This window comes from Serinus canaria, chromosome 1, assembly GCF_022539315.1.
Source record: "Serinus canaria isolate serCan28SL12 chromosome 1, serCan2020, whole genome shotgun sequence".
In the NCBI taxonomy this organism is placed as follows: Eukaryota; Metazoa; Chordata; class Aves; order Passeriformes; family Fringillidae; genus Serinus; species Serinus canaria.
This window is the reverse complement of record NC_066313.1, coordinates 25146012-25173942: the sequence shown is the minus strand read 5'-3', so window position 1 is coordinate 25173942 and position 27931 is coordinate 25146012. Positions and strand designations below refer to the sequence as shown.

General features: G+C 36.2%; 1 protein-coding gene across 1 annotated transcript in view; it reads right to left on the bottom strand.

Annotated features, from left to right (window-relative positions):
- The window catches only part of STXBP5L (syntaxin binding protein 5L), a 179842-nt gene that overhangs the window by 96607 nt on the left and 55304 nt on the right, over nt 1-27931 (bottom strand). The window contains exons 3-4 of the mRNA XM_018908173.3: nt 17597-17678; nt 15458-15558 (exon numbers count right to left, since the gene is read on the bottom strand). Of these exons, the coding sequence (XP_018763718.1) occupies nt 15458-15558; nt 17597-17678 (183 nt within the window). The remainder of the gene's footprint in view (nt 1-15457; nt 15559-17596; nt 17679-27931) is intronic.

Here is a 27931-nt window from a genome sequence, read left to right as displayed (position 1 = left end):
GATATTCACAACATGGGAAAACCACTGCATAAGCCCTTCCCTTCCTTCTTGACTTCTGTAAGATTTCTTCACTCCAACAAAAAAACTACAGCTGCTGAGGGGACTTCATGACTTTGTATCAGTCCTCCCTCCAGCAGCAAGCACAAATTATTTCCACACAATTAATTTTCTTCCCTCATACTCCCTTAACCTCTTGGTACTTTTCAACAAAGGTAACACAAAACAAAGCACATCAGACTCATCTAGTGCCCCCTCCCTCTCCAGTGGCTGCAAATGGACTGAGGTAGCTTCTGGCTACGCTGTACTCTCAGAAAGTGTAAGGTTCTTTTCCATTAGTTTAGTAGAGAATATTTGAGCTGAGATTATTGCTTTAAGTCACAAAATGGACACAGGAAGATTTGGACAGATATTCAGGCAAAGCAATTTGTAGCTGACCTGAAATGCCTAAACAGAAGCACAGGTTAAAGCTACTGACAATGAAAGAAAGGAGCTTTTTCCAGCAGATCTACCAAAGGATGTAAATGATAAGCTATTTGGCCTCTGGAGGTATTTAATCTTCTTCCTGGTCTATATATAAATTTGGAGCTCATCAGCACTGTAAGACATGTAACGATAAACATGCACAATAGCAACAATTCATGCAGTCTGCCATCCACATCATGTGATGTGTTTTCAGCAGATGGTTGTGCAGTTCCCCAGATGGGTCACCGACATGGTTTATGAAAAATCCTTTACTTAGGATCTTTCATCTCCTGAGAGCTGAGAGGTCTCAGGAACAAACTGTAAACAATTCTTATCTGCTGCTGTGGAATGCAACAGGGGGATGTCTGTGATTGGCCCCGTCAGACTGTTTGCAATTGAGAGCCTATCACAGAACTCCTGTTCGGCTGGTCTCAGTCTGAGAAGACTTCAGTTTACACATTCCTTTTCTATTCTTAGCATAGCTTAGTAGTGAAATCCTTCTCTCTATTCTTTTAGTATAGTTTTTATATCTTATATATCATATAATAATAAATCAAGCCTTCTGATGCATGGAGTCAACTGTCTCGTCTCTTCCCTCATCCTGGGACCCCTCTGAATGAGGTAACACCCAGATAGATGTGAACTGGGTCTGTGCATAGTAATAACATTTCCTCTGCTACAGGGGGTGTTGCTATATACCAGGAAGCCCAGGAAGGCAGAAACCCAAGATGAATTCCATTATTATGAGTTCCAATCTTTAACTTCAACTCTAATTTTAACTTACTTGCAGAGTATGCAAAGTCTGTAGGGCCAATGTAAGAGCACAGGAAATACTTGAAATTACTAACTGGCTGACTAAGAGTCAAATGAAATAGAGAGCAGTTCAACACATCTGGAGAGGTCCTTCCTTTCAGGGTCTTGGTGATACTAATCACAACATGAGTATTTCTCCTATTCATACTAAATTCCTCAAATACCATAGAAGATAATTTCAAAACTTTCTAGCAGCCCTGCACACACAGATCCTAGTGGAAAGTGAATGAAACATGCCTTTGAGATTGATATTGTAGTCAACCTGTTTTTTTAATAATGTGGTTTAGTTTTAATTTAAAATAAGAAAAATTATCTTTCACATATATTTTCTGCTAGTAACAGTCAACTTTTATTTTGAACTAAAATCAGTTTATCTGTCCTATTTTATGTTTTAATTACTTACATAGAAGAAAGTGAAGCAGAGATAAAAACACCTGAACGCAAATTGCATTGCATCCTGGTGACAGCATATCATTGTTTTTTAGGAATATCTGGACACAAGAGGAATATTAAGGTAAATTATGTTCTCAAAACACTGCATTAACAATTCTGTCTCTGGATATTTCCCAGAGTATTATACAGACTGCTCAAATATTTGTTGTTTTAAGGCTATAGGGCATCTACTGCAAATAAAGGTGATGACAGGACTGGGTAGATGAAGAATATCCATCTAATGAGAAATGTAGGAATTAAAACTTAATGTATTTTTCCACCAAATTCAGAGCTGAATATGACTATTCTGTTTATAACTACTCCATGAATCATGTCTACCCATAAATTTTAAGTTACTAATGAAAGTCACAAACCATTTACAATTAAAAGCTGTGAAACAAGTCACCATTTAGCTCACATACCACTGTGCCTATTTCCTGACTGAACAACCAATACCTGAAGACAGTAGGATTACCTGAAGATATTACTTGAGCTTACACCTCATATCTTTAGAGATCAATGTTTTCAAGAAAGACAGTAAAATGAATTGCTTTACATGAGGCAATCCAATATATGCTCCTTACAAAGAAACGTGAATGAAAAATGGAGTAAACACAGTGGTAACAGGTACTTTCTAGACTTCTGCTTCCCAATGTTCCTTTCAAGTTTGGTATCTCAGACTATTCATCTTACCCAGTCAGTCCAGAAAGCAGTTTTATTTGTCTTTGTTTTATACTGGTTTAGATACAAGTATTCATCACACTCACTGCTGCTTGTACAACAGCAAAAATTTAATTTGTGGATTGGAATGTAAGAAATGAACCTCTGAGATTCCTCTCTTCTGTTTAATACTGATTTAATCTGATTTCTTCAAATTAACTACCACTTGAGCTAGAACAAATTACTACAAGATACCTCTTGATTTTAAGAATTTCAGTGATGGGAGATTCTGTACAAATGCTGAGGTACAACAAATCAGGATTCCACCTCTAAACTATAATTTCAATACAAATTATCCTAAGCAAAGTATACTTCTAGCTATTTGTGAATATCCTACATATAATTAAGACATCCTCCTCTCCCCCACCCCCACTTCAATTTCTGCAAATTCTGTGTAGAAGAATTGTTAAGAAAACACTTTCACTTTAGAGTTTAATTTAAGGCCAATAGGCTTAAATAGTGCTGAGATATCTAACACAGTTATTTATTTTGACAAAGCAAAAAAGCTTATTGGAAAGCAGCTATTTTCCATCAAATTATTTAGATATGACATATGGCTGGTGGTCCACTGCTGCTTTCAAAGTGTTTAAGATACAAGCAAAAAAAAAAAAACCAAACCAAACCAAACCAAAAAAAAAAAAAAAAAAAAAAAAAAACCAAAAAAAAAAAAAAAACCAAAAAAAACCCACCCAAAAAACCCCAAAACAAAACAAAACACAAAAAACACCAAAAACCAAACCCAAAATCAAAAAGTTTTAAGAAAAGCAGCTGGAAAACAATTTCTTTCTCAAGATATTTTGGTTCTGTCCCTTTTTTTCACTGGATCTTTTGGCACATTCTGAAGCATTCTGTTTTTTAGAAATTTAGACTGATCATTAATCCTTTAAAGTGTTAAAAATGAAAATACAAAGTTCAAGGTAAAGCACTATTAATAGTACATTCTGTTTCTTTTTTCCCTTCTTTTCTGTTAAAAAAATTGGGAATAAAAGTAGGCTGTTCCTGTGTTTCTTCAAAAGCCAGAATTTTCAGTGTAAACCTTCTGGACATGGGAAATAACCCTAAAAGCCTGAAGTTAGACCCATTCTTGACTTGTGAGCTTAGTATTTAAAATGACTTTGCAGTCACAACTGTAGTTAATAGCTTACAGCCTCTAAAAATACTTGTTTTAGGAAATGCTCATGTTAACCACAAAGGACATCAGTGTAGTAACTATATGAACATTTGTAATGGGTATCGACAAAAATTATTTACAAGCAGTTAACTCAAAAGAACCTAGAACAAATCAGAAAAAGGATGTTCAGAAATACATTGAATCCATTCCATTTGATTAAATTAGTAAACCCAGAGATTTCCCTTGAATGAAGAATTAATTTATGTATTTAGATAAAATCTTATGAGGTCATTATGAACTCTTTACAAGGACAGTCAAAGTCTACAGCACGCCACAGGACCTTTCGTTTTTCCTGGTTTTATTTCTTTTCTTTCTTTCCCTTATTTACAACTCCACAGAATGTCACCCTGGTCTGTCCAGCATGCCATAGCACATACAGAAAGACAGCTGCTCTCTATCTTCCTGTGAGAGACAGGCACTGAAATTCCCACCCTCAATAACTCCAAGGCTAATTGCAATAGCACTGCAGCAAGTTATGGGCATTACTGGAGCTCAAGAACAACTTAGAAGTCACTCTTGAAATCCAGGTGTGCAAGGGGATGTACAGCTTTTGTAGCCTGTGCTATGGATAATTTGTTTCATTTTCAGAATGATAGAAAATTACCTTTCTTCCTCTTGGGCAAATGCACAGCAAAGAGACACGCTTATTTGTCAACTCCCTTTTACGGTTTTGACTGCAAATTCATTGGAGTGTCTTACCTGTAGGAGCAGGATCACTGACAGTGACACTTTCCCCCTGCCTAGATCTTTAGTATTACACAACAGAAATGCTGTGGATCGAACAGGTGTAATATGAACACTTAGTCCCAAGAAAAAGAGATGAGGTAATTACATGAAAACATGCTTCCTTAAATAGAAAAGGAGGCTGGAAGAAACCAGCATACTTTTCAGTGACTTCTAATTTGTTTCTGATGCTGACTCAAGGTCATTACACAACAAAAATGAGAATAAAAGTTCCACAAAATCAGTGAGGTGAGCAAATTAATGAAACAGGGTTGAAAAACTCTTGCTCTCATCTTCAGGGGAAAGACAATGTACATGATTTTTCTCTTGTCTACTGGCTTGTGAAATCACTATTTCATATTTGTAATATTTCACTTGTCCTTCATAAATTTCTTTGAAGGTTAAGTAAAAATGAGGCTGTAATACCAACACAGTGACAGTGATGGGCAATACAGAGCACAGTAAGAGCCACTAAGTTTCTTAGCAATGAAAGAAAGCCAAATAACAAAGGCTGGAAGGGGAGGATGATGTTCTCAAAAGAGAAAGTTTTTGACTTATTTATTTCATTGGTTTTGTAGCATCTGCATTAAAAAACCCCTAACACCTAAGGGTAGAGTTTCTCTCATCCCTTCATGCAACACTGAATACATAAATCAAAAATGCAGTTTTTGGTTTCTAATCTCATAGTTCCAAAAATGTAAACTGGGACCTAGCTCAAAGATGAAAGGTTGAAACTTGTCTTTTGTTTAACAGCTTGTCTTTCACAGAGCTGTTAGAAAAGTAAACTAAAGATATGTTGGTATTCCACCCTCTGCTAGCTGCAGCATACACAAATCTGTGTTTATCATACATTCTTACTAAAATAAGTTTAAACCCAATTTTATATCATTATCAATCAAGTTATTTTGAATGACACGCTAAAATCAGGATAAGACTGAAATACTGAAATTGACTTCAAAGAAAAATAATTTTACATGTGTATGCTTTTTCTTTGTATGCATGCTTTTTTCCTTAACAGCTTCTATCAATTAAAATCATGTAGACTTATTGGAGACCAGCTGTCCTCATTTGTTGCGCTTCAGTAGACAGGGACTCTGTGATTAATGGTCCTTGTTTTTCTGCAATCTGCAGTCTCTCTTCTCTTCCTGCTCATGTACTGTTTAATGATATAATCTCAACACTGACATTACTAGCTCTCTTTCTGATTTACTGGAATAATGCCCAGAGTTTGTGACAGAAGGAAAAGTATCCTAAATCATTGCCTTGGGTTCATGCTCGAAGCTGACATGTGTCTGGGCAGGAAAAAGGTGGTGTGGTTTCCAAGAACCAAATTACTTACTGCAACTGAATGGGTAACTGTTCTTCACTGCTCTAAGATATGACTGGAAATCTAATATAACAAAGGTCAAAGGAAAGATCTGAACAGAACTCTGAAAGATGTCTCAAAACTCTAATCTGGAAACTTCAAAAGAGAAAACCATGTAATTCCCAGATCTACATTAGAACTGTAACAACAAAATTCCGATTGATAGTGTAGACTGTTTGTGCTGCCTGAACTTGCACACATTTTAAAAGACTTTTTTTTTTCTGTTGTTTAATATGATGCATTTTTGTATTACAGTATTGGGCCTCTCATTTGTTATGACTGAAACCATAAAACAGCTGTTCAATGCATAGCTGTGAGTATATATTTTAAATTTTGCTATCCAAACCTGGCCTCAGAGCAGTTTGGCAACACAGCTGCTATGAGAATACAACATAACATGTTACCCTGTGTTTTCTCAAAAAAGCATAAATCCACTGAAAAAAATGCTTTATTTTTTACAAAGCATTAGAAACAACTAGCACACTGCTCAGCATATAATGTAAGGTTTGACAGCATATAGCAACATTATGTCTCCTGCTAAAGAATCTTTTCCAGAAGAAAGAAACCCAGGCAAACAATCACATGTGGCCAGGTGACATAAAATTTAAATAAACCAGGACATGTTTCTCTTCCCTATTGAAGGAAAAGTAAAGTTCACAAAGATTTTTTTTAAATGGAATTTTGAAGAGATTGGGTTTTTTTCTCAGAGAAATAATAGAAGGAACTACAGCCAGAGAGACCCAAAGAAAGATGTAGATTGGAAAAGTGGGTTTTTTCTGGTCAGAGAGCCCTGTGCTGTTGTTAAGTCCTCAGGTAATTATGCCAGCTACACATTTTTCTCCAGAAGCTCCATGTGTGCACATGTTAAAAGTGATTGGTTGTAAGTCATCTTTCAGAGTTTTTTTGCCCTTCTGCTATCAAAGACAGCTGCTAGCTCTAAGAGTTATTCCGATGTAGCATATTAGGCATTTTGCCCTCAGAGAAGTTGTTTAACAAACACATATAAAAGCAGATACTGTGGCATAATGCATTTAAGAACTTTTTAAATTGAAATGAAACTGATGATAATAATACTGGCAGAATCCTGATGGACTAAAAGTTTGGGGAAAGGCTGTAAAAGCCACCATTTAGAAAGAAAAGAGATTCTTAAATTCAAGTTTGGATCTGGACTTACAGAGATCCTTCTAATATTCTAGAATGAAGAATATGACCAGGATTTCTGTGATCTTCATTTAGAGTAACATTTACCCTTGCGTAATTTAAGCATATGGAAACCAAACTGGTTTTAGAATAGCCATCTTAAGCTCTTGCAGCACTTTTTCTTCAGCGGCACCAACTCTCAGACTACATTACAAATCTCACCCAAGATGGTAAGCATAAAAAATTAAACCTGATAAAATTAGGCTGTGATGTTATCTCTGATGTTCTGACTGTAGTGTTATTACTACTTGCTCACCTATACTTAAAAATACACACTAACCAAGGTTTGGAGTCCTTCAAAATGTTTGTCCTTCAAAAGGAAAAATTTTGAAAGTTGTAGTAAAATATGGAAGGTAGGTTCACCAAAGGTAGGCTATTCCAGAATATTCCAATTATAGGAAATACTGCATATGTCAATATGCTCAATATAGCACTTGTAGAAAAAAAAAATCACTATAAAATTCTATTTTTAATGTCTAATTTACACTTGGTTTTACTGCAAAAGGAAATTTCTTTATTGGATATTTGAGAGATTCTCAAGAATTGCTGTTACAGCTGTTGTAATTTCACAAGTGATCTTGGTACTAATATTAATGAAAACTCTGAGGGACACAATATTACAGAGGAAGGACAATCTGGATGAGTAAAGTACAAGAAATTGAATTAAATTTGAAATGCAAAGGGCACAGCCTCAAACTTCAAAGAACTTCCATTTTAGGGTTAGAGCTCATGATCAGAATTGATGGAAAAAGATAATTTCAATTTTGCTTGTACTGCTTTGCTTCTACTATTAAAGGCTTGCACTGAAAAGCAGCACATTCCCTGCCAGCTAGATATACATCAGGGAAGAAGTGTAATGGGTGTATTAGTCAATCACAGCAAGACCACAAACACTGGTAAGATGAAGCCACATGAAAGGAAGATGCCATTTTTGCATGCATCAGTAAACATATTCCTGCAGAGATTACAAATGAAAATGGTATTGTCAATGGCCACAGCACAGATGGGACCCTATGTAGAATGTGTTTCCTTGATGAATCATCAGCTCAGGGAGAATTGATATGAGGAAAAAGGCCCAAAGAAAAGGTAATGAAGACAAAAAAAATGTAAAGGAAAACAGAGAATCTTGATTTTTGTAGTGAAAAAACCCTAAAAACCAAACCGACACAGAACAGTTTTCCTGCAGAGCAAACAGTGGATCTCAGCTTGAGTAGTTACATAACAGTGCAAGGCTGGGGGACTGTTGTCTGTGGAGGAGTTGGTGATCCACACACCAGTGACCCCAGGCAGGCGCCAGGGGCCGCATGAGCAGCGCGCTCTCCAGGCTCTGGAGCTGCACGTACCCCTCGGAAGCTGCACAGACACAGCCAGCTTGTTGTCACTGAGAAGCCTGCAGGCAGCTCCCACATGGTGGTGGCACCAACAGTGCAGAAGGAAGTTTTAGGGTTAATGTCCTTCTGTTTGATAGTAGGAATAATGCACACAGCTGTCTCCTTACAAGAAAATCCTGCAATAACTTGGTTGACAAAAATGGGGTGACACTTTCTATGGACGGGTTACCTACTCACTGAAGGCCAGTGTGACCATGCCCAACTCAGGGCTCCCCGCATCTACAAGGATGCAAGATCCCCTGTGCTCTTCTGCCATTCTTTGTATATAATAAATAGCATTTTGAATGCTAGCTTCTAGGGCCTTGAGTGCCTTTCTTCCTGGGAGTATAAGGGACTGGCTAAACATTAATGTGAAACATCATCAGCTTGCTCATTTAAGAAAGGGAAGTATATGAGTTCTCTGGTGCGCAACTAAGGGAACCAGACTGAGGAGGTCCCTTCAGCTCCACTCCACTAGAAGGCTCACATATTAATCAAAAAGAAAATTTTAAGGATCATTTGAATTTTCATTCCATTTAAGTAGATTGCACAGTCTTACAAATCTATCAAATCAAACCTGTTGATTCTTGGTATCAATGAACAAATCTGTGCTTTGCATTTTTGCTCTTTCCTGATTGTTTAACTAACCAGTGTGGAAGACAAAACATACCAAAATGCTTTTGCTTGATTTTTTTTTTATGACCAAGACAGTCTTCAATTCAACTAGGTTGCATGACACTTTCCAGGATGAGCTTATGCCTCTCATTGATCCTACAGGTCAAATGCACTATGAAATTTTCCATAACATGGTTGGTTTTTTGTTTTGCTGTTTTTTTTAATAACAGAGAAAGCAGAGGCATGTGGTAAATAAATACATTAAGAAGATTTGGGTCAGTCTCACTGAAGAATCTTTCCAGCCTTTTGTCCTTCTGAAAGGACATGTGCCAAAGTTCATTTTCTTGCCCTGGAGCACTAAGGTAGAGTCCCCTAGAAAAAAGGTTTTTAAGAGCTTCAGGAATCTTCTCAAGCTCAAGAATTGCTTGAAAACACTGGGTTTTGAAACCCCAGAGAATCATTCTTTCAAAAGTGACAAATGCTGATGCAAGACCACACTACACATATAAAACCAACCAACCACTGCCAAAACCAACCACAAAAAAAACAAAACCCCAAACAAAAACCCCCATAAGAATGTTTTGTAAAATCTTCATCAAAATGTGGAAGTGAATGCCAATCCCAAGTCTTCTTTCGGTTTCCTCATTTCTTTCCATCATCAATCTGATAAAATTTACATCCTTTCCAGAAACTGGCATGTTTTTATGGTGAAATTTTGCTTTGGGTTCTATGGTTCGTTGCAATAGTTGAATACCACACCACACCATGTAATCAGAATCTGTTTTGTTGTGTAGCACAACTGTGCAATTGTACAGAACCTTGCTTGATGACAGCCTCTGACTAATTTGAAAGTAAATAAAAAGAGTTTGCAGCTATACACTATTAACCAGGAGGTTCATTTATGAGCAGGCAAGCTACCACAGGAATCCAGTTCCTTGAACAGGCAGTGAGACAGACAATCTGCTTTAACTAGCCCACAAGCTCCCTAATACAAATGAACAGACACAGGTACTGCTGTGACTGCACAGCCAGTCACCAGTATTCACTCAATAGCCTCTTGCTGCCATTTTGATGAGGTTTATCTGAAAAGGAGAGAGAAAGTATTTAAAATGCTCTCAACACAGGACACAAAAACCTGCAAAGATACAGCAAGGCAAATAAGATTCCTTACTGTCAGAAAAGAATATAGACTCAAGAAGTTATCTTATTTAAAAATGCTCGTTTTTTTTTTTTTGGCTTTGTTTTAATTTGTTTCCAAGCATTTGGAGTAATACTCTCAATCATCTTGTTCAAATACAGCAAAATCTCAACTGTAGGAGTCAAATTTCTAATTAATAGTGAGTTACACTTAACAGAACTGCTCTAAAAGTCTCCCACTTAGAAGGCTCCTCTTGCTCTGTGCCAGCATACTTTAACATTGAAGAAAGTGCTAAGAGTCTCAAAGCCAGTTATACAGATTGTGTCACCTGGTGACTCCCCTTGGAAAGGCACTTGTGGCATTCTCATGGCGTATGTGCGGAGTGCACGCAAATAGATTGAAAGACCCAACACTCTGTGTCACACTGTGCTCATGTGTGCTGCTGTAAGTCACTGGCTAAGCTGCTGCAGCACTGTTGGCTCCTTTGTCACACACCAGTCAGCAATGGCTGAAAGAAGAAAGAGAGAAGGGCTGTCCCCTGTGTCAGCCAACACAACTGAACCAGCTCAGCTTTGGAATGACAGGATATGAACTGTGTTCATAAGTGAAACGAGTGCCTGCTGCCTTAGACCTGGATTTCACCCTGCAATCCTTGCTGGTTTTCCTACCCCAGCTGCACTTAAATTAAATGGGAATCTGTAAGCTGCTGTACATTTAAAGCTGTACTTGCTAAAGTCTGCTCTGATTATATTAAAAATAATGAAGACCTATAATAGTTTGCAGTGGTTTTGCCTAATCCTAATGTTCTTTGCAGCAGATAGAGACAGTGTCTAGTTCCAGTAGCTTGATGCCAAAAACCGATGCCTTGTGAAGGCTGACCGAAACCAGAGACCAGATGGAGCTAAAGAATAAAGTAGGTATTTATTAAGAGGCCTCAAACAGATCCACCTTGGGCAGCACAACCAAAATGGCCAGAAAATGGATGACAGGTCCCAGGGTCTCAGACTTTTATAAGTTTTATAAGGTCCATTAGCATATTGGAGCTAATTGTCCAGTTACAGCTTTAGCCCATGAAGTCCCATCCTTCTTGTTTTCTCTCTTTGGTCCACCGTTGTTTATGCTCTTGGTCTTGAGATCTGGATCACCTGTCCTTCGTCCCCAGCTGGAGAAGGAATTGTTTTGTTTACCCAGTCTGTGGAGAGAGCTTACTATCCCCTAAGATGAAGCCTAGACTTACACACTAAAGCAGAATAGAACTTGGAAAATATAAAAACTAAAACCTGAGGAATCAGCTGAGTTATTTACTTTGCCTAAAATGCCTACTGAAGATCAATCTGGCATCTCCTATGACATCAAGGAAGGAAAAAGAGATACTAACATATGGAAGGTGTCCACAATTTTGACCTTCAAAAACACTGAGGTAATTCTTATAGAATGTTTACAGAGTTTAAAATGTTTTACCTGTCTACCCTATTTGTAAAAGAAACCATAAATCATGTATTATCAACCATATGCTACTGTCAAACATGTCTTTGAGTAACTGTCCTATCAGTACAGCTCTTGGTATGGAGCCAAGCTCTGAGACACTTTGCTTACAGTTGTATTTTCTTGAAAGTTCTTAATGCATTGTATTACATTCCAATTATAGCAGTAGAAATCTAAGATGATTACTTCACAGAAAATAAAAATATACTTTTTGGCAAAATTTGTATAATTTGCTTAAGCCCAAAAAATCCCAGAGCATTACACCATAAACCAGAAAATATCTGTTTGCCATTAAGTCTCTTTAGTGTTCCTTCTACACTTGCTCCAAAGAGACACTTAGTAAAGGAACAGTGAATTATGAATTATTATTGCTAGTACTGCATCAACATTGGTTTAACAGTAAGAAGAAGAAAAATCTGGAGAAGCCTCAATGGCCATAAAGGTGCACTTTGTTAGTGAATTATTATTCATAAACCATTCAGTGTCTTAATACTGAATGTTACCTATTAAGTCAAAGACTACTGCTTTTAATGTTCTTTGCTCTTTACAACTATGTTTTTACCAATACCCAAAGAAAAGAACAAACATTTTTACTTTTGTGGGAGGGAGAGAGGGGATATATGTATGTATATGCACCTGGGGAAACTTGACTCAATTAATTGCAGAAACCTATACAGAAGCACCGCTAAAGAGCAGTTTTAGTCCATTATCCTGAAATCTTAAATGTCAAGAAGCAGAAGCAAATTGCACATTAAACAATTCAACTACATGATGACTGATGCATTGTGAGTAACAGTCAAAGACTTAACATTCCTCTAACAGAAACTACCACCTATACGGTTCATGTACCAAATACCATAAAAACTCGGAATAAACTGATTCTACATGAAAGTTAATTAATCAAAGTCAAATAAAACAAGCATTTGGAATAATAAAATCTTCATAATCAGAAGCAGATAAAATATTAGAACTTAAATGCATTATATTGAATCACTTCATGAAGTAAATCTGCCACTTGTTAAAAAAAAAAACCAACCAACTAAACCAAACAGTGTAACAAGGAGACAAATACACTGGATGAATAAAATTAATTTTTTTAAAAATCCTGAAGAAAGACATGCAAATGGAAAAATTTGAAGGATTCACATGCTTCATTTTCATGGATAAAATGCCCCTGAACAATTATGTTTGGCTCTGTGAAAGCTACCTAAATCTAAAATTCAGTACTATTATAAATAATCTTATAAGAACTAGCCTTTGACTTCCTAAACACTTCTCTATAGGGCATCTTTCAATACCTTACTATTTTTTGAAGACATGGATCAATATTTTAAATCTATTTACTGTCAACAAGCATTTCTCCCCATTTAAGAAACATTTAAAAACCAGCTTGTCAGTGGTTCACAAACTTAAGACAAAAGAATCTCTATTTAATATGAATCTTCCCTTCTCTTATCCCCACCTCCCCCCTCCAAAGGAGAGAGGGGAGGATATAAATAAAGTATTTTTAACTGTTCCTACAGTGAGGAAAACATTACTTTTTGAAAGCTAGACCTTTGAATTTCTTGAAGAAAATAAATTCTGATCTTGTGACTTTATCAGCTTCTCAAGTTCCCCTTACATCCATTTAGTCATAGATTTCATATAGCTATGGCAACCATTATTTCATTCACTTTTTCTCTGACCATTCCATAGTTTAGAGCTTCTGTTCTTTAATGCCAAAAATATATTCAGGAAAAAAAAAAGAAAGTTCTCTTTTAGACTTAGCTCTATTAGGCATATAAATGTTCCAGACTGAGAGGGTTAATTAGAGCTTTAGCCTTACTTTTTTGCTACTTGCCCAGAGGATTATGTTGAATTTTATATACTAAATGTGTAATTGAGCTTAGAAAATTGAAAGTTAGATGATTTAAAATAAATTTATGTGGATGAAAAAGAAAATATAATAAAAATGAAGGGATTTCATTCTGAAGCCAAGCGCTGGAATAATAATTTAAAAAAAACCCAAACAACCAGAAGCTTATAGCAGTGTTAGAGAACCCTGAGAAGGAATGAACTGCCTACAATGTTATTTCTTCATATTTATGGAAAACTCTTTTTAAATTTAAGACTGGAATTACTTCTTTGACAATATTATATTGCAGGATATTTGCTTTACAGACTCTGATGTCCAAATAAAAATTATTTAAATGGCATCAATTGAACAAAATTGTTACAAATTGTTTCAAAATTGTTAAAAAAATACATAAAATAACTAACAGTATTTTTTTTTCACAACTTACTAGATTTTGATAGAAGGCAGTATAGTTAGCTATGCATTTGTTACAAATCATTTACATTCTCAGATCCTACTTGCACCTCTTTCAAAAATGTCATTAGAGAAAATTTGGTTTTAAGCAAATTTTCCAGTATTCTAAACAATTTGCTTGCAAATATTTTGCTCAATGTTTTAAGGTGTCAGACAAAAAAAGAAAATTAGGCAAGTGTGATGACAAATGTTTTGCTCTTAGCAAAGCGCAAATGTGTGTGAGTTTCTCTTAGCAAGAAAAGCTGAAAAAATATTAACCAAGATAACAGGTTAATATCTCTAAAGAGAAGGCAGATATGAATAGAGATATGAATATGAATTCTTATAAGCAATGACTGGTTAGGTTGTGTGTCAAATTGCTGTCTGGGAGAGCTCAACCAAGATGTACAGGAATAACTTCTCTGATGTTTAGATTTATCAATGACAAATTGTGAATCATGTACCTACCTGATGAGAATACCAAGATTCAAACATTTCACCATGTGTAAAATGATAACTTACTGTCCAGAAACAGCTAGAAATGCACACTTAATTTTTCATTTTCATCTTCTCTCATGCAGTCCCAAACCACTCGATGTACTTCTGCTATAGGTTATAAACTCATTGGAATCAGGCTATATATTTCCTAAATTATTACACAGTACTTCCCACTACAAATCATGCACCTCAGTGACATTTTAGTGCAAATATGATTTGTATCTCGATAATAAACAACAAAGAAAAACGTATTTCCATAATAATTTTCAGACTTGCTGCTGCTAAAGTTTTGCTGAGTCTGTTGCTCTGGTGAAGTACTGGGATCTTTTCCCACTGCACAAGTAAATATATAAATATCAAAAAAAGTTGCTGCACCTTAATAGACACTAAATGCACACACTAAGAGAATGAAAATATGACTTAAATTTCCAGTTAAAAACAACTGCTGCATTTATGCACTGCATCTTGGTCTCCTGACTACTGTCCTAATTCCTTAAGAGAAACTAGGAACTTTTTCTCACTATTAATAGATGTGCAGCACTGAAGTTCCCTAACATCATATCAGGTTTTACTTGGGTGACTAAATACAGATTGAAGTGCTCAGCTCCTGTTTGAGCTTGAAAATTACAACCACTCATTGAATCTATTTTCGGTAGGGTTTCCTACAATTAGGTACTGATAAAGTAAAATTAAGAAAAACACTATGATTCACTTTACAATTATCAGTTTCCCAAATGCACAATCCATTTCTACTAAACTTCCAGAATTTTAGAAAAATAAAATTATTTCAAGGTAAAGAAAACAATTATTACTCTCATACAGCCAGCTGAAGTATTCTGTCTATTATTGAACAACAGTTCAGCCAAAAGTGAGTGCCTGCGTCCAGTCTGAAGAAAAAACTAATTACTGTTCACAGCAGTTCATGCAAATAGAAGTAAAATGAAGAATATTTTGGCATAAAGAAGACCAAGTTTTTCTAGTTCTGAGAAAGCTGCAGAAAGAGAAAGTGAAGTTTTTGTTCCATAGATACAAACCTAGAAAAATATAGATACATAGATACAAACAAAGAAAAATATTCAAGGCAAAACAATATCCACCTGCAGAAAGGCAAAATATAAGAAATCCAGGAAGAGCTGTTTTTGTAATGAAATCTCTATTTTGTGTCATATAGTCTTACCTTTCTCTGTTAAATTTCAGAGAATGTAGAATAGCTGGTCGTTTCTGCCGGAGGTTCCACAAATGAAGTGCATCATCTGCACACGCACTGACCAAAGCACCCTAGAGCAGACACAAAATACAGCAACATGTTATTTTTCTGCAGGCTTTGTGTTATTCTTACATGATCCTCACTGCTAAAGATCTACCTGTCAAACCGACAGTTTATGAAAAATCATTCCTTTCTTCTAGAACAAAAATACTCTACTACAAATAATACACAATTGAATCGATCTGGTAAATGTAAACATTTTAAATTAGAACAAGATCGGCTAAAGTTAAATTAAAACTCCATCAATTTGAAACTCAAATTAAAGCTTTGTAACAATGTTACACAAACCAACTCTCAATTCTTTCCACATAAGCAGAAAGACTAACAAAATGGGAAAGAGACAACACAACTTAAAAAGGTGAGTGTGAAAAATATAACTGAAGGATAAAGGGATTAGTGCGTGCATGGGAACCCATGTGACAGTGCCAAGCACATCTTAGTAGTCATATCAAGGTAAGATGAAAATTCAAAACTGGAACTGTGAAAAGAAGATGCAGATAAGAAAACAGGGACAGGTAGCAAGAGGACAGGACGTAAGAAGAACTAAGAGATGTAGACAGAAGGACAGAGTCTTTATCACAGATCAGAAATACTCTGAAGGCTGGTTGTGGTTGTGCTTGTGGTGTCCCAAAAATGGTCATCTTTCAAAGCCCAGGCCTCTATCTGACTGAGAAACTTGTAGTGAACTCATTCTACCTGCTTTTAACTGCCTTTCTCCTGACCACAGAACATTGATGACATGTGAAACTTACCTGCAGGGGAAGCTCCTTACTGCTCCTGCAGTGGTTTGCTGCACTTACACCTCACATCAGGCCAGGCACAGATCTACCCCTGTGTATTACCGTCACAGAGGGGAACAGATGGCCCAAAACCAAGGCAATGCTTTATACTGAGGAAGGGCAAGCATGTAACTGGAAAGATTAGTTCCTACAATCTTTGACTGATTGATAGACTTCTCTTATCCTAGTAAATGTTCTTTTTCAACATTGACCTATGCAAATAAAATATATGGAGGTGAGACTTCTCTAATACAGTGTAATCCATGCTTTAATTCTCATCTCCCAAAGAGTGAGAAAGACTGTCCACCACTGAAATCAAAATATTTCTATGTATTAGGGGGTTTGCTTGTCACCCAATGAAAAGAAAGAATATTAATTTAAACTTTGTCCTTCCTGTTCTCATCCCTGCATTACTCTTAAGAATTTCACTGGACTGTTTCACTGGACTCCCTCCTCAGTGTCCATGGTTCAGTTACTTCCTCCAAAAGGTGTAGGAAAAAATTAAATATTTTTCAGGTTTAAAAAACCCATAAAACTAAAACTCTTCTCCTGAGAAGTTCTAAGATCGCCCCATTTACAAAGAGGACTTGCAACTTGTCGAAAGGGTTTCCTTATGTCACGGGAGAGAATGAATCAAAACTGAACTAAGATTAGGCCAACTTCTAATGTCCTCAAAAAAACCCCTTCTGATTTGTATTCACCAGAAAGTCCTCTTGCCTATTCCATCTTCTGAATGGAAGAACCTTCTGCAAAGAGCAAGCTATAATCTGGCACTGTTTCTTCATATTGTCTAAATTTGATTTTGAAAAACCAAGACTAAGCATGATGGTTTAATTGATGATCCTTGCAATTGCTTTTCATTGCTTCACGTAATAGCATATCCCCAACTACAGAGTTTTCAGCCAATAACCATCAATATATTTTGATAGAAAGATTTAGCTCATTTATTAATTTCTATTTGAACCAGAACTGTGCAGCATATTTAGTAACTTAATGGATTTTACATCATTTTACACACATTCATGTATCGACTGCCTTTTGTTCAGTACTTTAAACTGATGTATAGGAAGGCAATACTTTTCCCTGAGTGCAGTCCCATAAATATTCTTCTAAAAGGCTGTATGTTGAATGTCCTCTGGATGTACACCACTTATTTGTTGGCACAATTTGAATTTGTCAATGGGAGAAGTTATATCACTCAATTACAATAACATGAATTGACTTATGTAACTAAATTTATAAAGAAGAATCTGAGTAAATATGTCCTTACCTCATTGATTAAGAACTGGAGCTGAAGAACTGCAGCACCACTTTCATGTTGGCAGTAGCAATCAACACCAGGCCTGCCCAATCTGTTGTCATCAAAGTCAAGGTTTCTAACATTCCTGTTATCACCAGAAGTAAAGAGGAAAACAAAGAACTACCAATTAAACTCTAATTAACCTTTAATTAACCTCAATTCTTCTTGCTTTCTATAAAACAAAAGAATTCATGCCAACATTCCACTATTCTAATTAAAGTACCAACATCAGCAGCCTGAAACGTGGAATTGTGAGTGATCTGTAATAAGCTATTTTTTTTTTCCTGTGAAACAAAGTACATGAATTAACAGATAAATTCAGCAGGATGCATCTTAAATTTATTTTTATACATTATTGGTTTATATAACACATGAATTTACCAGATTTTTGTACTCATTGAGACTAGACATATAATGAATGTAGCTTTTTATCTGTTCTCTTCAGGTCTTTTTCTGTTCATGCTAAATTGTTGTCTCCCTAACTTAGAGGATGATGGCCTTTCTCATCTGAGTCAGAGACTTCAGCAAGAAATTGTTGTTCCCGGAAATTAGTGAAGATCAAAAGTAATGCAAAAGGAGAAATATGAAATATATTATTAGCAACCATATTGTGTGAAACACATGAAACACCACATATTAAAAATATCAGGATTATGATTAGAAACAATATTTTACAACATAGAGCTTGATCCACTTGTAATATACAATCATATTAGCATATTGTAAAACCCTGACCAAAAAAAGCCAACTGTCCACTTATTTTAGCTGCAGGTAAATGTCAGAATCTTTGCTTCCCTTTTCACAGTAGAAAGATGTACAGTAAACGATTCTAATATTGGCCTCTAGAAAGTATAATCCAATAATTAGCAAATTTGAAGTTTAGACGCTCCAAGTACGAAGCAATTGCTCTTCCAACTGTTAGACAAGCAGCTTAATGGATACCACTTACCCTGAGACTTGAACTCCACTCTTGATTTTGTCATCTGGTCTAATGGATAACCTTTGGGGGAAAGAAGTATTTTTTCTTACCTGAGCCCTCATTTCTCTATTTGTAAGATGGAGATAGAGTTTTATAAAACTGGTGTTTATAGATGAAAAGTTGTGTATAAAACATCATAACTACATTACAGAACACCAAGGCAGAGAAAAAGAAGTAACTCCATTTGCTGCTTGCTCCCAAGCTGTAGTCATGGATACAATCAAACCTGATAAAATAATAAAAACCTGCATCTTTTAGACAACCTATTCAAAATGGAGAATAAAGATGTATTGTAGTCTAAGGAACTTTCTAAGTGTTGATGGTAATCTTCTGGCCCATTCTGAATGACTGTTCTGTGGCACGCTTTTTTAACTTTTAACAATGAATTTTGTAACATGAGAGAAAGTACCAAAACCAACCAAGCAACTCACCAACCCACCTGGGATTTCAAGCTGACTGGAACTTTTAAGAGATAAGTGCTTTCCTTTTAACCTGAGTTTAATACTCAGTACAAATCCATGGCACTACTTAATGATTGTCCTTAATAAAAATTACAGCTGCATTGCCCTGATTAGGCATCTGTCACCCTTCAGCATCAGTTCAGTATCATGCTAAGTCAGTTTTCTAGGAAACATCCTAACAAAGTAGATGATTTCACTCAGCATACCCCAAACAAACAAAGCACTCTCCAAAAATTCACATTTATATATGCATCAGTGTTCACCCTGAAAAACAAATTACTAAAGTACTCACAAATTACTAAAATAAGAGAGAAATTGTGCTGTCTGCTTCATTCTGGCCAGTTGCCCTGAAGTGAGAACTGATGCTTAAATAGCAGCATTAGCACTGACTGCTGGTGGTTTTCAAACATTCTGGGAGCTGCAGTGAGGTCCTTCCAGCAGAAGGAGCTGAAGAGATATGATGACTTGGCACATGTTCTTGGCACTTGAGCCCATCTTCTGCAAATTTTGTGTTTTGCTGCCAAGCATGGAGAAGTACAACCTCACCTCATCAAATCTTTTCACAGCAGTGTATTACAAGAGGATATACAGCAGAAAAAGCACCTACAGTTCAGACTTTTGACTGATTGTATTCTTTTTACTTTTGCCTTTTCATTAGATGATGACTGTGCTATCAGGGAGAATGGAGTATCTCTGAGGATATTAAAAGGGGGGACCAGTACATCTAAATAGTGCAAAGTAGATACCGTGGGTTTCAAGAATAAAAGCTAGTCACTATCTTCTCTCTTATCAGTATGTTGGATCTCCCAGGGGCCCTCAAAGCCATGGCAGATTATCCTCATTTATATATAAAAAAGAAAAAGATAAATACTAAGTCTAGATGTCTTTTGGGATTTAGAGTGAAACAAGTAGAATTCAGATTATGTGCATCAAGCAGTGCAAGTGTTAACAGTAATAACATTTTAAAAGAAAAGTGTTCTTTCTGAAAACTACACTTAATCCTGGTTTTAAGATCTGCGAGAGTGAAACAGGATTTTTGCTCTACATTCACTTGTATGCAACACTTTTTCACTGAGTATTTCAACATCCTGATATTCCAAAGCTTATAATTACTTGGGAAAAAAATCAGTTGCTATGATGACTAATTTTAAACACTTGGATTCATCTTCCAAGATGCAGAATTCCATGACAGCATAATACATTAGTAACCAAGAATTTATACTCTCACATCCTGGAAATTAAACTTGCCAGTGAATGATTACATTCATGATGAGAGGTAACAATGACCAGATCTTTTCATAGCATGATCTATGACCACTTTCCTAAGTATCCCACAGTTTTTTTATTCCATAGCTCATTTTTACTGTGTGATACACACAGATCTGATGTGTCTCATTCTTCTCAGAGGTTAGTAACAATGGAATCCAAAGATTTGCAAGTTCTTGGTGCTCACTGAGAACCAAAATTGCAGATACTTCAGAACTGACTCATGAAGAGGAGTCCAGTGTCACTTGCAGCAGGTATTTAACTTCTTAGGATCTGAAGGGGATGAGGTAGGACATGTTTTCCTTCTTTAAGACAGTGACTCTTTAGTAGTGTGAGATTAAATCTTTTAGCAATAACAAGGACTGCAGTGTGATTCATTCCTCTTTGCAGGGGCAAGGAAGTGAAGATACGGTGTCATAAAGAACCTCCTTCCAAGGCAGACAGCACATATCTCAAGTAAAAACTCCTAAATTCACATATAGCACCTTTTTCAAAACCAAAACTCTTCCATAGAAGAAAATGACACCAAGCTATGTAAATTAGCAGCTCTAACTTTTTTGGGGTACTTAACCAACTTTTTCCATGACTAAGAAGAATCTATGTGCAAAAATGAACATTACAGCAGAAACCATGATGTCACATCTACTATTTTATTAAAATGATACATAGAGAAATGGGAAATCTCCATTTAAAGCCTCTCCTTTAAAACATTTGGGAATTGTGGGGTGATGCAAAAGTAGCATGGCTGCTCTGAGTCCTTGTCATCTGATCTGCACTGACTGGTACATGATTGAGTAGGACTATGCAGCACCCTAAGAGCAGATGCTTGTGGGCTGGTGTTACTCCATTACATAAACCAACTGCAGAACTGACTTGGGGTGTAACTTGAATATAGGACAGTTTTCTCTTGCAGAAGACTTATTCCACTGAATTGAGTGATTTATCAGTTTCAAAAGCACCAATGGATTTATCTAAATAGTCAAGTACAGGAATGATCAAAGAATTCAACCATACCACTGACCACCTAAACAAACCAGGTTTGTCAGTTGTATCTGTGTCACAGTGCAGATTTTTTAAAAAGATAACAATTATGGAAACAGCACCTTTAGCACCTAGATTTGCAGTTCTGAACATAGCTACTTTCAGTTCCTGGAATACATATTTTTACAGCTGCCTCATGAAGTTTCTCCATGTCTCATACACATTAATTTCCTAATAAGGACAGTGCATATTCTGGTACAAATAAATGCCACAGTAGTAAGTCCTAAATAAATGCCTGAGTACAAAACTGGGATTTAAACGAATTTTTGCTCTCTTTACATGAAACATTCTATATTTTGATTTCTGAAGTGTATTGCTCCACTGTTTTGTTATCCTCACTATTAAGAGTGTCTGCTATATGTGGAATCAATACATTTAGCTTTAGTTTTAAGCTTTAGCATCTCATTACATCTTTTTATGCTAAATTAAATACCTTCATACTAGCAGAAATTTCCTGCTTTGAAAGCTGTATCTTATCTATCTTCTTCATAAATAAAAGCCAAAAATCTGAGCTCCTTTACTTTCATTTCACCAGCCATTTTCTTAGCTTTGAATAGTTCCTGTCTGTTTTCTTACATAGCCTAGACTGTATACTCAACTTATTTCAAGTCTCAAAACCAAAGCCACACACATCATCTTGGTAATGGTTTCTTTAATCCAATGCAAAATCCTAGACTGTATTTTGTAATTTCTTATATTAATATATATTTTTAATGCATGTGTGTATCACCTATTTATTACAATAACAAATTGGGAATCATATTGGTTTTGGTTTTTGAGACTTCTCCATTGCTCTTCAAAAAATAAGCACTCACTAAGAAGCTCCATTTTGTCAACTGCTAATAGTTAAGCTCACTGAATTCCTTACAAAGGACACACAACCCCTTCCTACCTTTACGGCCTTCTATTTGCTGTAGATTCACTGGGAACTGCTTCATTAAACAATATCTTTGTGGATTTTGTTTTGAACACAGAAGGATTCAGTTTTACAATGAGCTTCATTATGTCTGGAGTTCATTCAGCTGGTTAAACAAATTGCTCTTTTTTTCCCTCTCCACTGTGAAAAGGTGAAATATTGCTGCACATGGCTGCTATCTTAGATACTATATGTGGAATCTTTCATAAATGCAAACTTTTTTGGCACCAATACACATGAGATTTTGGTCTACAATGACCTTCATGTTGTTTATTTTTCTTGACATAGATTTCTCTGTCCATGCATACAAATTATGCAAGAGTTAATTTCAGGAACAGTTAAATATTCATTATTATCTTTACTGGCTGAAAATTTTGCTTTTGGCAAATCTTTGATTTCTTCCAGGTTAAAGCTTATAGATAGCTTGTATTTCATGGCAACTCTATACGCTAGAAGCCATTTTATCTTCCAAAGTATTTGCAGGCACCATGAGAATAAGCAAAACTCATAAGGCTATATATTTTCATCTCTTCTGGATAAGACTGCCTTTCAAGGTCTTTGTCATTTTGAGAATTATCTGTTCCAGAAACAGAATACAAATACAGTCAACATGTGACTGAACTCAATCAACCCTAAACCTGAAGCAGTACATTGTGAAAAGCAGTTACTCAGAAGTACTGACTCTAGCAAAGTTTCCCAAATAACACAAAAGCATAGAATGGCTTGGGTTGGAAGGGACCTTTAAGATTATCTAGTCCACATAGGGGAAGAATTTAATATTCCATTTGTGGTATATTAATAATTTTGAATGTTCTTTTGCATATGCACACACACACACACACACACACACACACACACACACACACTGATTAACAGAAACTACATAGCACTAAATTCACCTCCAAAGAGAAGTAATTTAGTTATTAGTCTGTAAAAGTTCCATACTGCCAGGCATCTACACTGAAGGTTCTGTATTTTGAGGTTGTACTTCATGCAGTATTAAAAAAAAAAAAAAAATTAAAAGGTTGCATTCTCAGTGGGCTTCCTCTTTTGTCCCAGGTAGTCATAAACCTCAGCAAGTTCGCTGACACATACAGATAAAACCAAGAGAGGCAAAAATGAATGAAAACTGGAATCCATGGAAATGAGTTGAAAGTATACTTAATTATATTCAGAGGTGCCAGTGTTTCAGAGCCAGTGCAGATACCAGTTCAGTCAAAAGCATGACAAATATGGGGATAGGAGGAACGTATCTGTTTACAAACCCATCCGGTAAAAAGCTGCAGAGAGAAGGAACTGGGACAGAATAATACTCCTGCCCTAATGCACACTGGAGGTTATGGAAAACTAAACAGACACAAATGAGAGGGCTGTGTGTTCCAAAGCCAGAAAGTTACTTGAACATAACCAAGATTCTGAGCAACAACCTGCAGAGATATAGACAAAAAAATTTGATAAGACCACAGTATTTGATTCAATTTACTGCCTTTTAAGAGGACTATGCAAATCATACCATTTGCTGCCCATCTGTTTGCAGTGGGCACAGATGGTAGCCTAAAACACTCTGTCTTACCAAAGAAGCCAAGCAGGTAGCCTTAACTCAGCCATTTTGATTTGCTTTTCTTCTCGGCCTTCAGGCATTAATATTTAACACAGTATTTGCTCCATGTGGGTCTCACACCCAGAATACACATAACAGATGAAAGTCATCACATGTACAGTCACTAATAACAAATGCATCCATCTACAATGGTTTCATACTAAATTCAGCTTCATTTAAAACTTAAGCACCAGTGCTATGTTAGTATTTGTTTTCCCTGGTTTCGTACACACTGCTACTGGATTTGGTGATAACAGATTTAGAGAAAGTTTAAGGAATTTTTGTATGTGCTCTTCAAGCAAAAATGAAAGACTACATAAATTCTACATTAGTTCTAAACTTAGTATTTTTCATATTGTTCTTCAACACAGATTTTTTTCCCAATGTTTGTTGAACTTTTAGTGATTAGTAACAGTGATTACAAGGCACAGATTGTCTTCATAGCTGCCAGTTAAGAAGAACAACTGGTGACAACAGAGGATAGAATGAAAAGTGATCTCATAACCAGTCTTCTGTAAAAAAGGTCAAAAGGTCTGTTGAAGTAAATGACCCTTAAAATAAAAATACATTTTCCCAAATATTAATTCCTCCCAGAGTTGCTATGGAAAAGTTAGACAAGTAAAATAGTACATTAGGCCTTCATCCATATAGTGACAGAGCTTGAGATACATACTATCATTTCTCTGTTAAACAGAGACAGCACTTAGCCATTACTGGAAATCTTAAAAGCAAGACTTGCTTGTTTTCCCAAATGCTACTTCCAGCCCCAACAACCAGACTAGGAACAAGGTGTTGAAGGTCCTGTGGCAAATTATGTAGTCTACAGGAGATGGGAGCAAATGATCAGGTAATGTTCCCTCTTACATGAAATCATTCCACTGTTTTGGCTAGTACACACAGAGGAAAGAAGAACTTCATTGTTCAGAGGTGATAGAATAATTAACAGTTGTCGCAATTACTTCTGGCTAATTCTCTGTGCCAGGTACATCACAGCAATGAGTCCCACACAACTCTAGTTCTGTGCTCATGAGCAATTAAAGAATTTAAACTAACACTGCCTTGCACCCTGTTGTGTTACTCCAGAGGCAAAGCAGAAGCAATTGGGAGTACATATATGACTGGTTTTCATGGGAAATTTTGTGCTCTGTCCTGCAATAAGAATGTTCTACATTTTACTCATATCAGGTCCTAAGACCCTGCCAAAACTGCTTTTATCAACCAATCAACACTGAAATGAAATAGTGAAAAGTTTCTACTGAGAAGGTGAGAGAATTCTATACTTCACTGAAAAATTACAAGCATCTTTAGAAGGCATTCAAAAAAGTCAATACAAAATAAATGCTTTCTATAAGGAACTTCTTTTCTTCAAAGTTCAGTTCACAATTACCTGCTAAAATGACAACATAGCAATCCCAGAACTAATTTTAAGAACTTTACTCCCTGAAAATCTCCAGACTACTAGCTATCAAGACAGTCAATAGGTTATAAAAGTGAGGTGATTGTCCAATAATAGATGATGAGCAGAGCTTGTATACTGATTGACATATTTCTTGTCTGAACTCAAATCAACAAATAAAATTAAATAACCATTCTTTTAAATTTTCTGATTATACCGGAATATGCAGTAAGGAATACTGTGCAAATATAACCCCGAAGTTCTAAAGTAAAAGTCCATGGTTTGAGGATGTGTTTTTTTGGCTTATTCAGTAATATGTCAGAAATTTTCCATGCATAACATCACAGATCACTTTTGCAAACCGAGAGATCTAAGTATACTTACAGAGATATAATACGCAAGGGAATTTTGGTCAGAAAAAAGTGTACCAACACACATGTACTAACTGGGAAAGACATTGGGAAAGACAGCACCTGATCTTGACTCAGGCTTTGGGCTTTGGAAATGGTAAGTGGTGTAGAGATTTATTTGCTTGAGTGTTTGAAAATTTCCACTGTTCCAAGGAATGTGCCCTTTAACATCAATATACCAACAGAAATAACTTAATTTCAGTGTTTATCCAACCACAAGATAATACAGATGCTGAGGTCATACACCATGTTCTTTTTAGGCAGAGCAGTGCTGCCTAAAATATTAAATAATTCCATTACTCCACAGGAAACTGCTCACAGCTTGTTAGTCAGCTGATGAGCAATTCCTTAAATTCATCCACTGCTTCAGCTCTATTATCATCTGTTTAGTATTGGATGATTCCAGGAGGCCTCTGGTACAACACAGAAAAGTACTTCACATTCAAAAACTGATTAAAAGGAAGTTCAATATGTTACTAGGCAATAATTTCATTCCTGTCCCAGAAAAACAGACAAATGATATTGCTATAAATTTCATTTATGCTATATTAATATTCAGCTCTTTTGCCACTCAATATATTTATTTGGCTCTTAATAAAGAAATATGTTAATCTAGAAATTCATTTGTTAAGCAAGAATGGTCATGTAAAGCACACAGGAACACGTGCTATCAATAAAAGCCAAAACTGACAATGAGGCTATTCAAATTTGAATTACTAAAATTAGAAAAATGTAAGAATTTAATTGAAGTAAATTTAGCATTTGACAAAATTTCAATGAATCATCTGGCAAGTTTTATTCTTAGGTTTAGTTCCATATAATTGACACTATAAATATGCCTATGTTGAAAGGCATTTCAAGTATCAGTCAACCTTAAATAGTTTTATTTTCTACTATCATAAAACTCATGACATTTTAAAGAAAATATTTCAGCAATGAGCTACATGGAAGAGATGCTTTTTTTTCTAGTCCAAGATACAGGTTAAATGATATCTACATTTATCACTTTTATAACCCTCCTGAGACACACAATTATTCCATCTGATTTTGAAATAAAGTACAATATAGACCACAGTTAATCAGCCTTTCCATTCAACATGAAACAAGCAACCAGCAGCTGGCTAAAATGTATTTCAGGAAGTCTTTTTGGTGTAAATGAGTATGAACTATCATTTTGCCACTTTAAACAGACACTTGCAGATTGTGTTATACAAACTATGTTCATGGTTGATGAACATAGCTGTAAGAAGCATTTATGTTTTATTTGCATTAAAATTTATAATCACATTAGTTGAGATGGGTTAAAATATGAGTAAAGGTTTGAAAACGTAGTTAGCGAATACTGAATAAGTTCCAAAGAGCATTTGCATTTTAAGAATAGACTGACTGCTGCTGGGAATAAAATAGGACATACCACAAATCTCCCAGGATCCCAGTTTTTTCATGCCAATTACTGAAAATCTGCATGTTTCAGTGAAGCAGGACACTGTTTCAGAACTTACCATACTAATACGGCATTATTCCAGAATAACCCAGTTCTTGTTGGACAAGAATCAAAAAGGATCAAAACTACTTCCACATTTCCTTGGCAATTCTAATTAAAAAGACTGAAAGCTCTGCCTCCCTTCAAGGGATTATTCTTTGCAGATTTGGAGAGGACTGAAGCACTGCTACAGCTGAAGCAGATCTGGCTCCCCCAGGTAAATGACAGCATGATGATGGTGCTACTGGGGGTGCTGGCTCCCAAAAAACCCAAATCCCTCTCTACAGAATGAGGAGACCTGGCAGAGAATGTAGAGGCTGGATGGTTCTCAGTTCAGTTTTCCCACTGCCATGATCTTTGGCAAGATCTGCTGGGTTTGTCATCTCACGTCAGGAAGCAAGCCTGCAGCAACAGCTGCAGATCCAGCCCAGCGCAACAGGACACACCACCAGGGCCCTGCTCCCTGCTCGAGACAATGAGAAAAATGCCTGAAGCTCCATCTAATTTGTGTTTCTGCAGTGTGACATGAGGCAGGAAGCCTGCAAGGAAACAAACTGGGCAGAGGAAGCAAGATACAATGTAGGCAATCCATTCTGCCTCCTGGAGAAGTCCCCATTATAATTTTAATTATTAAGATAGGCTTCATCTAGGGAGAGACAGCCCTTGCAGGGCAATCTATCATATATGTAGGATGATGAGCAAAGGAGAGGAGAAACCTGGAGCAAAACAGGGAGAAATCCAGTTTCACAGCAT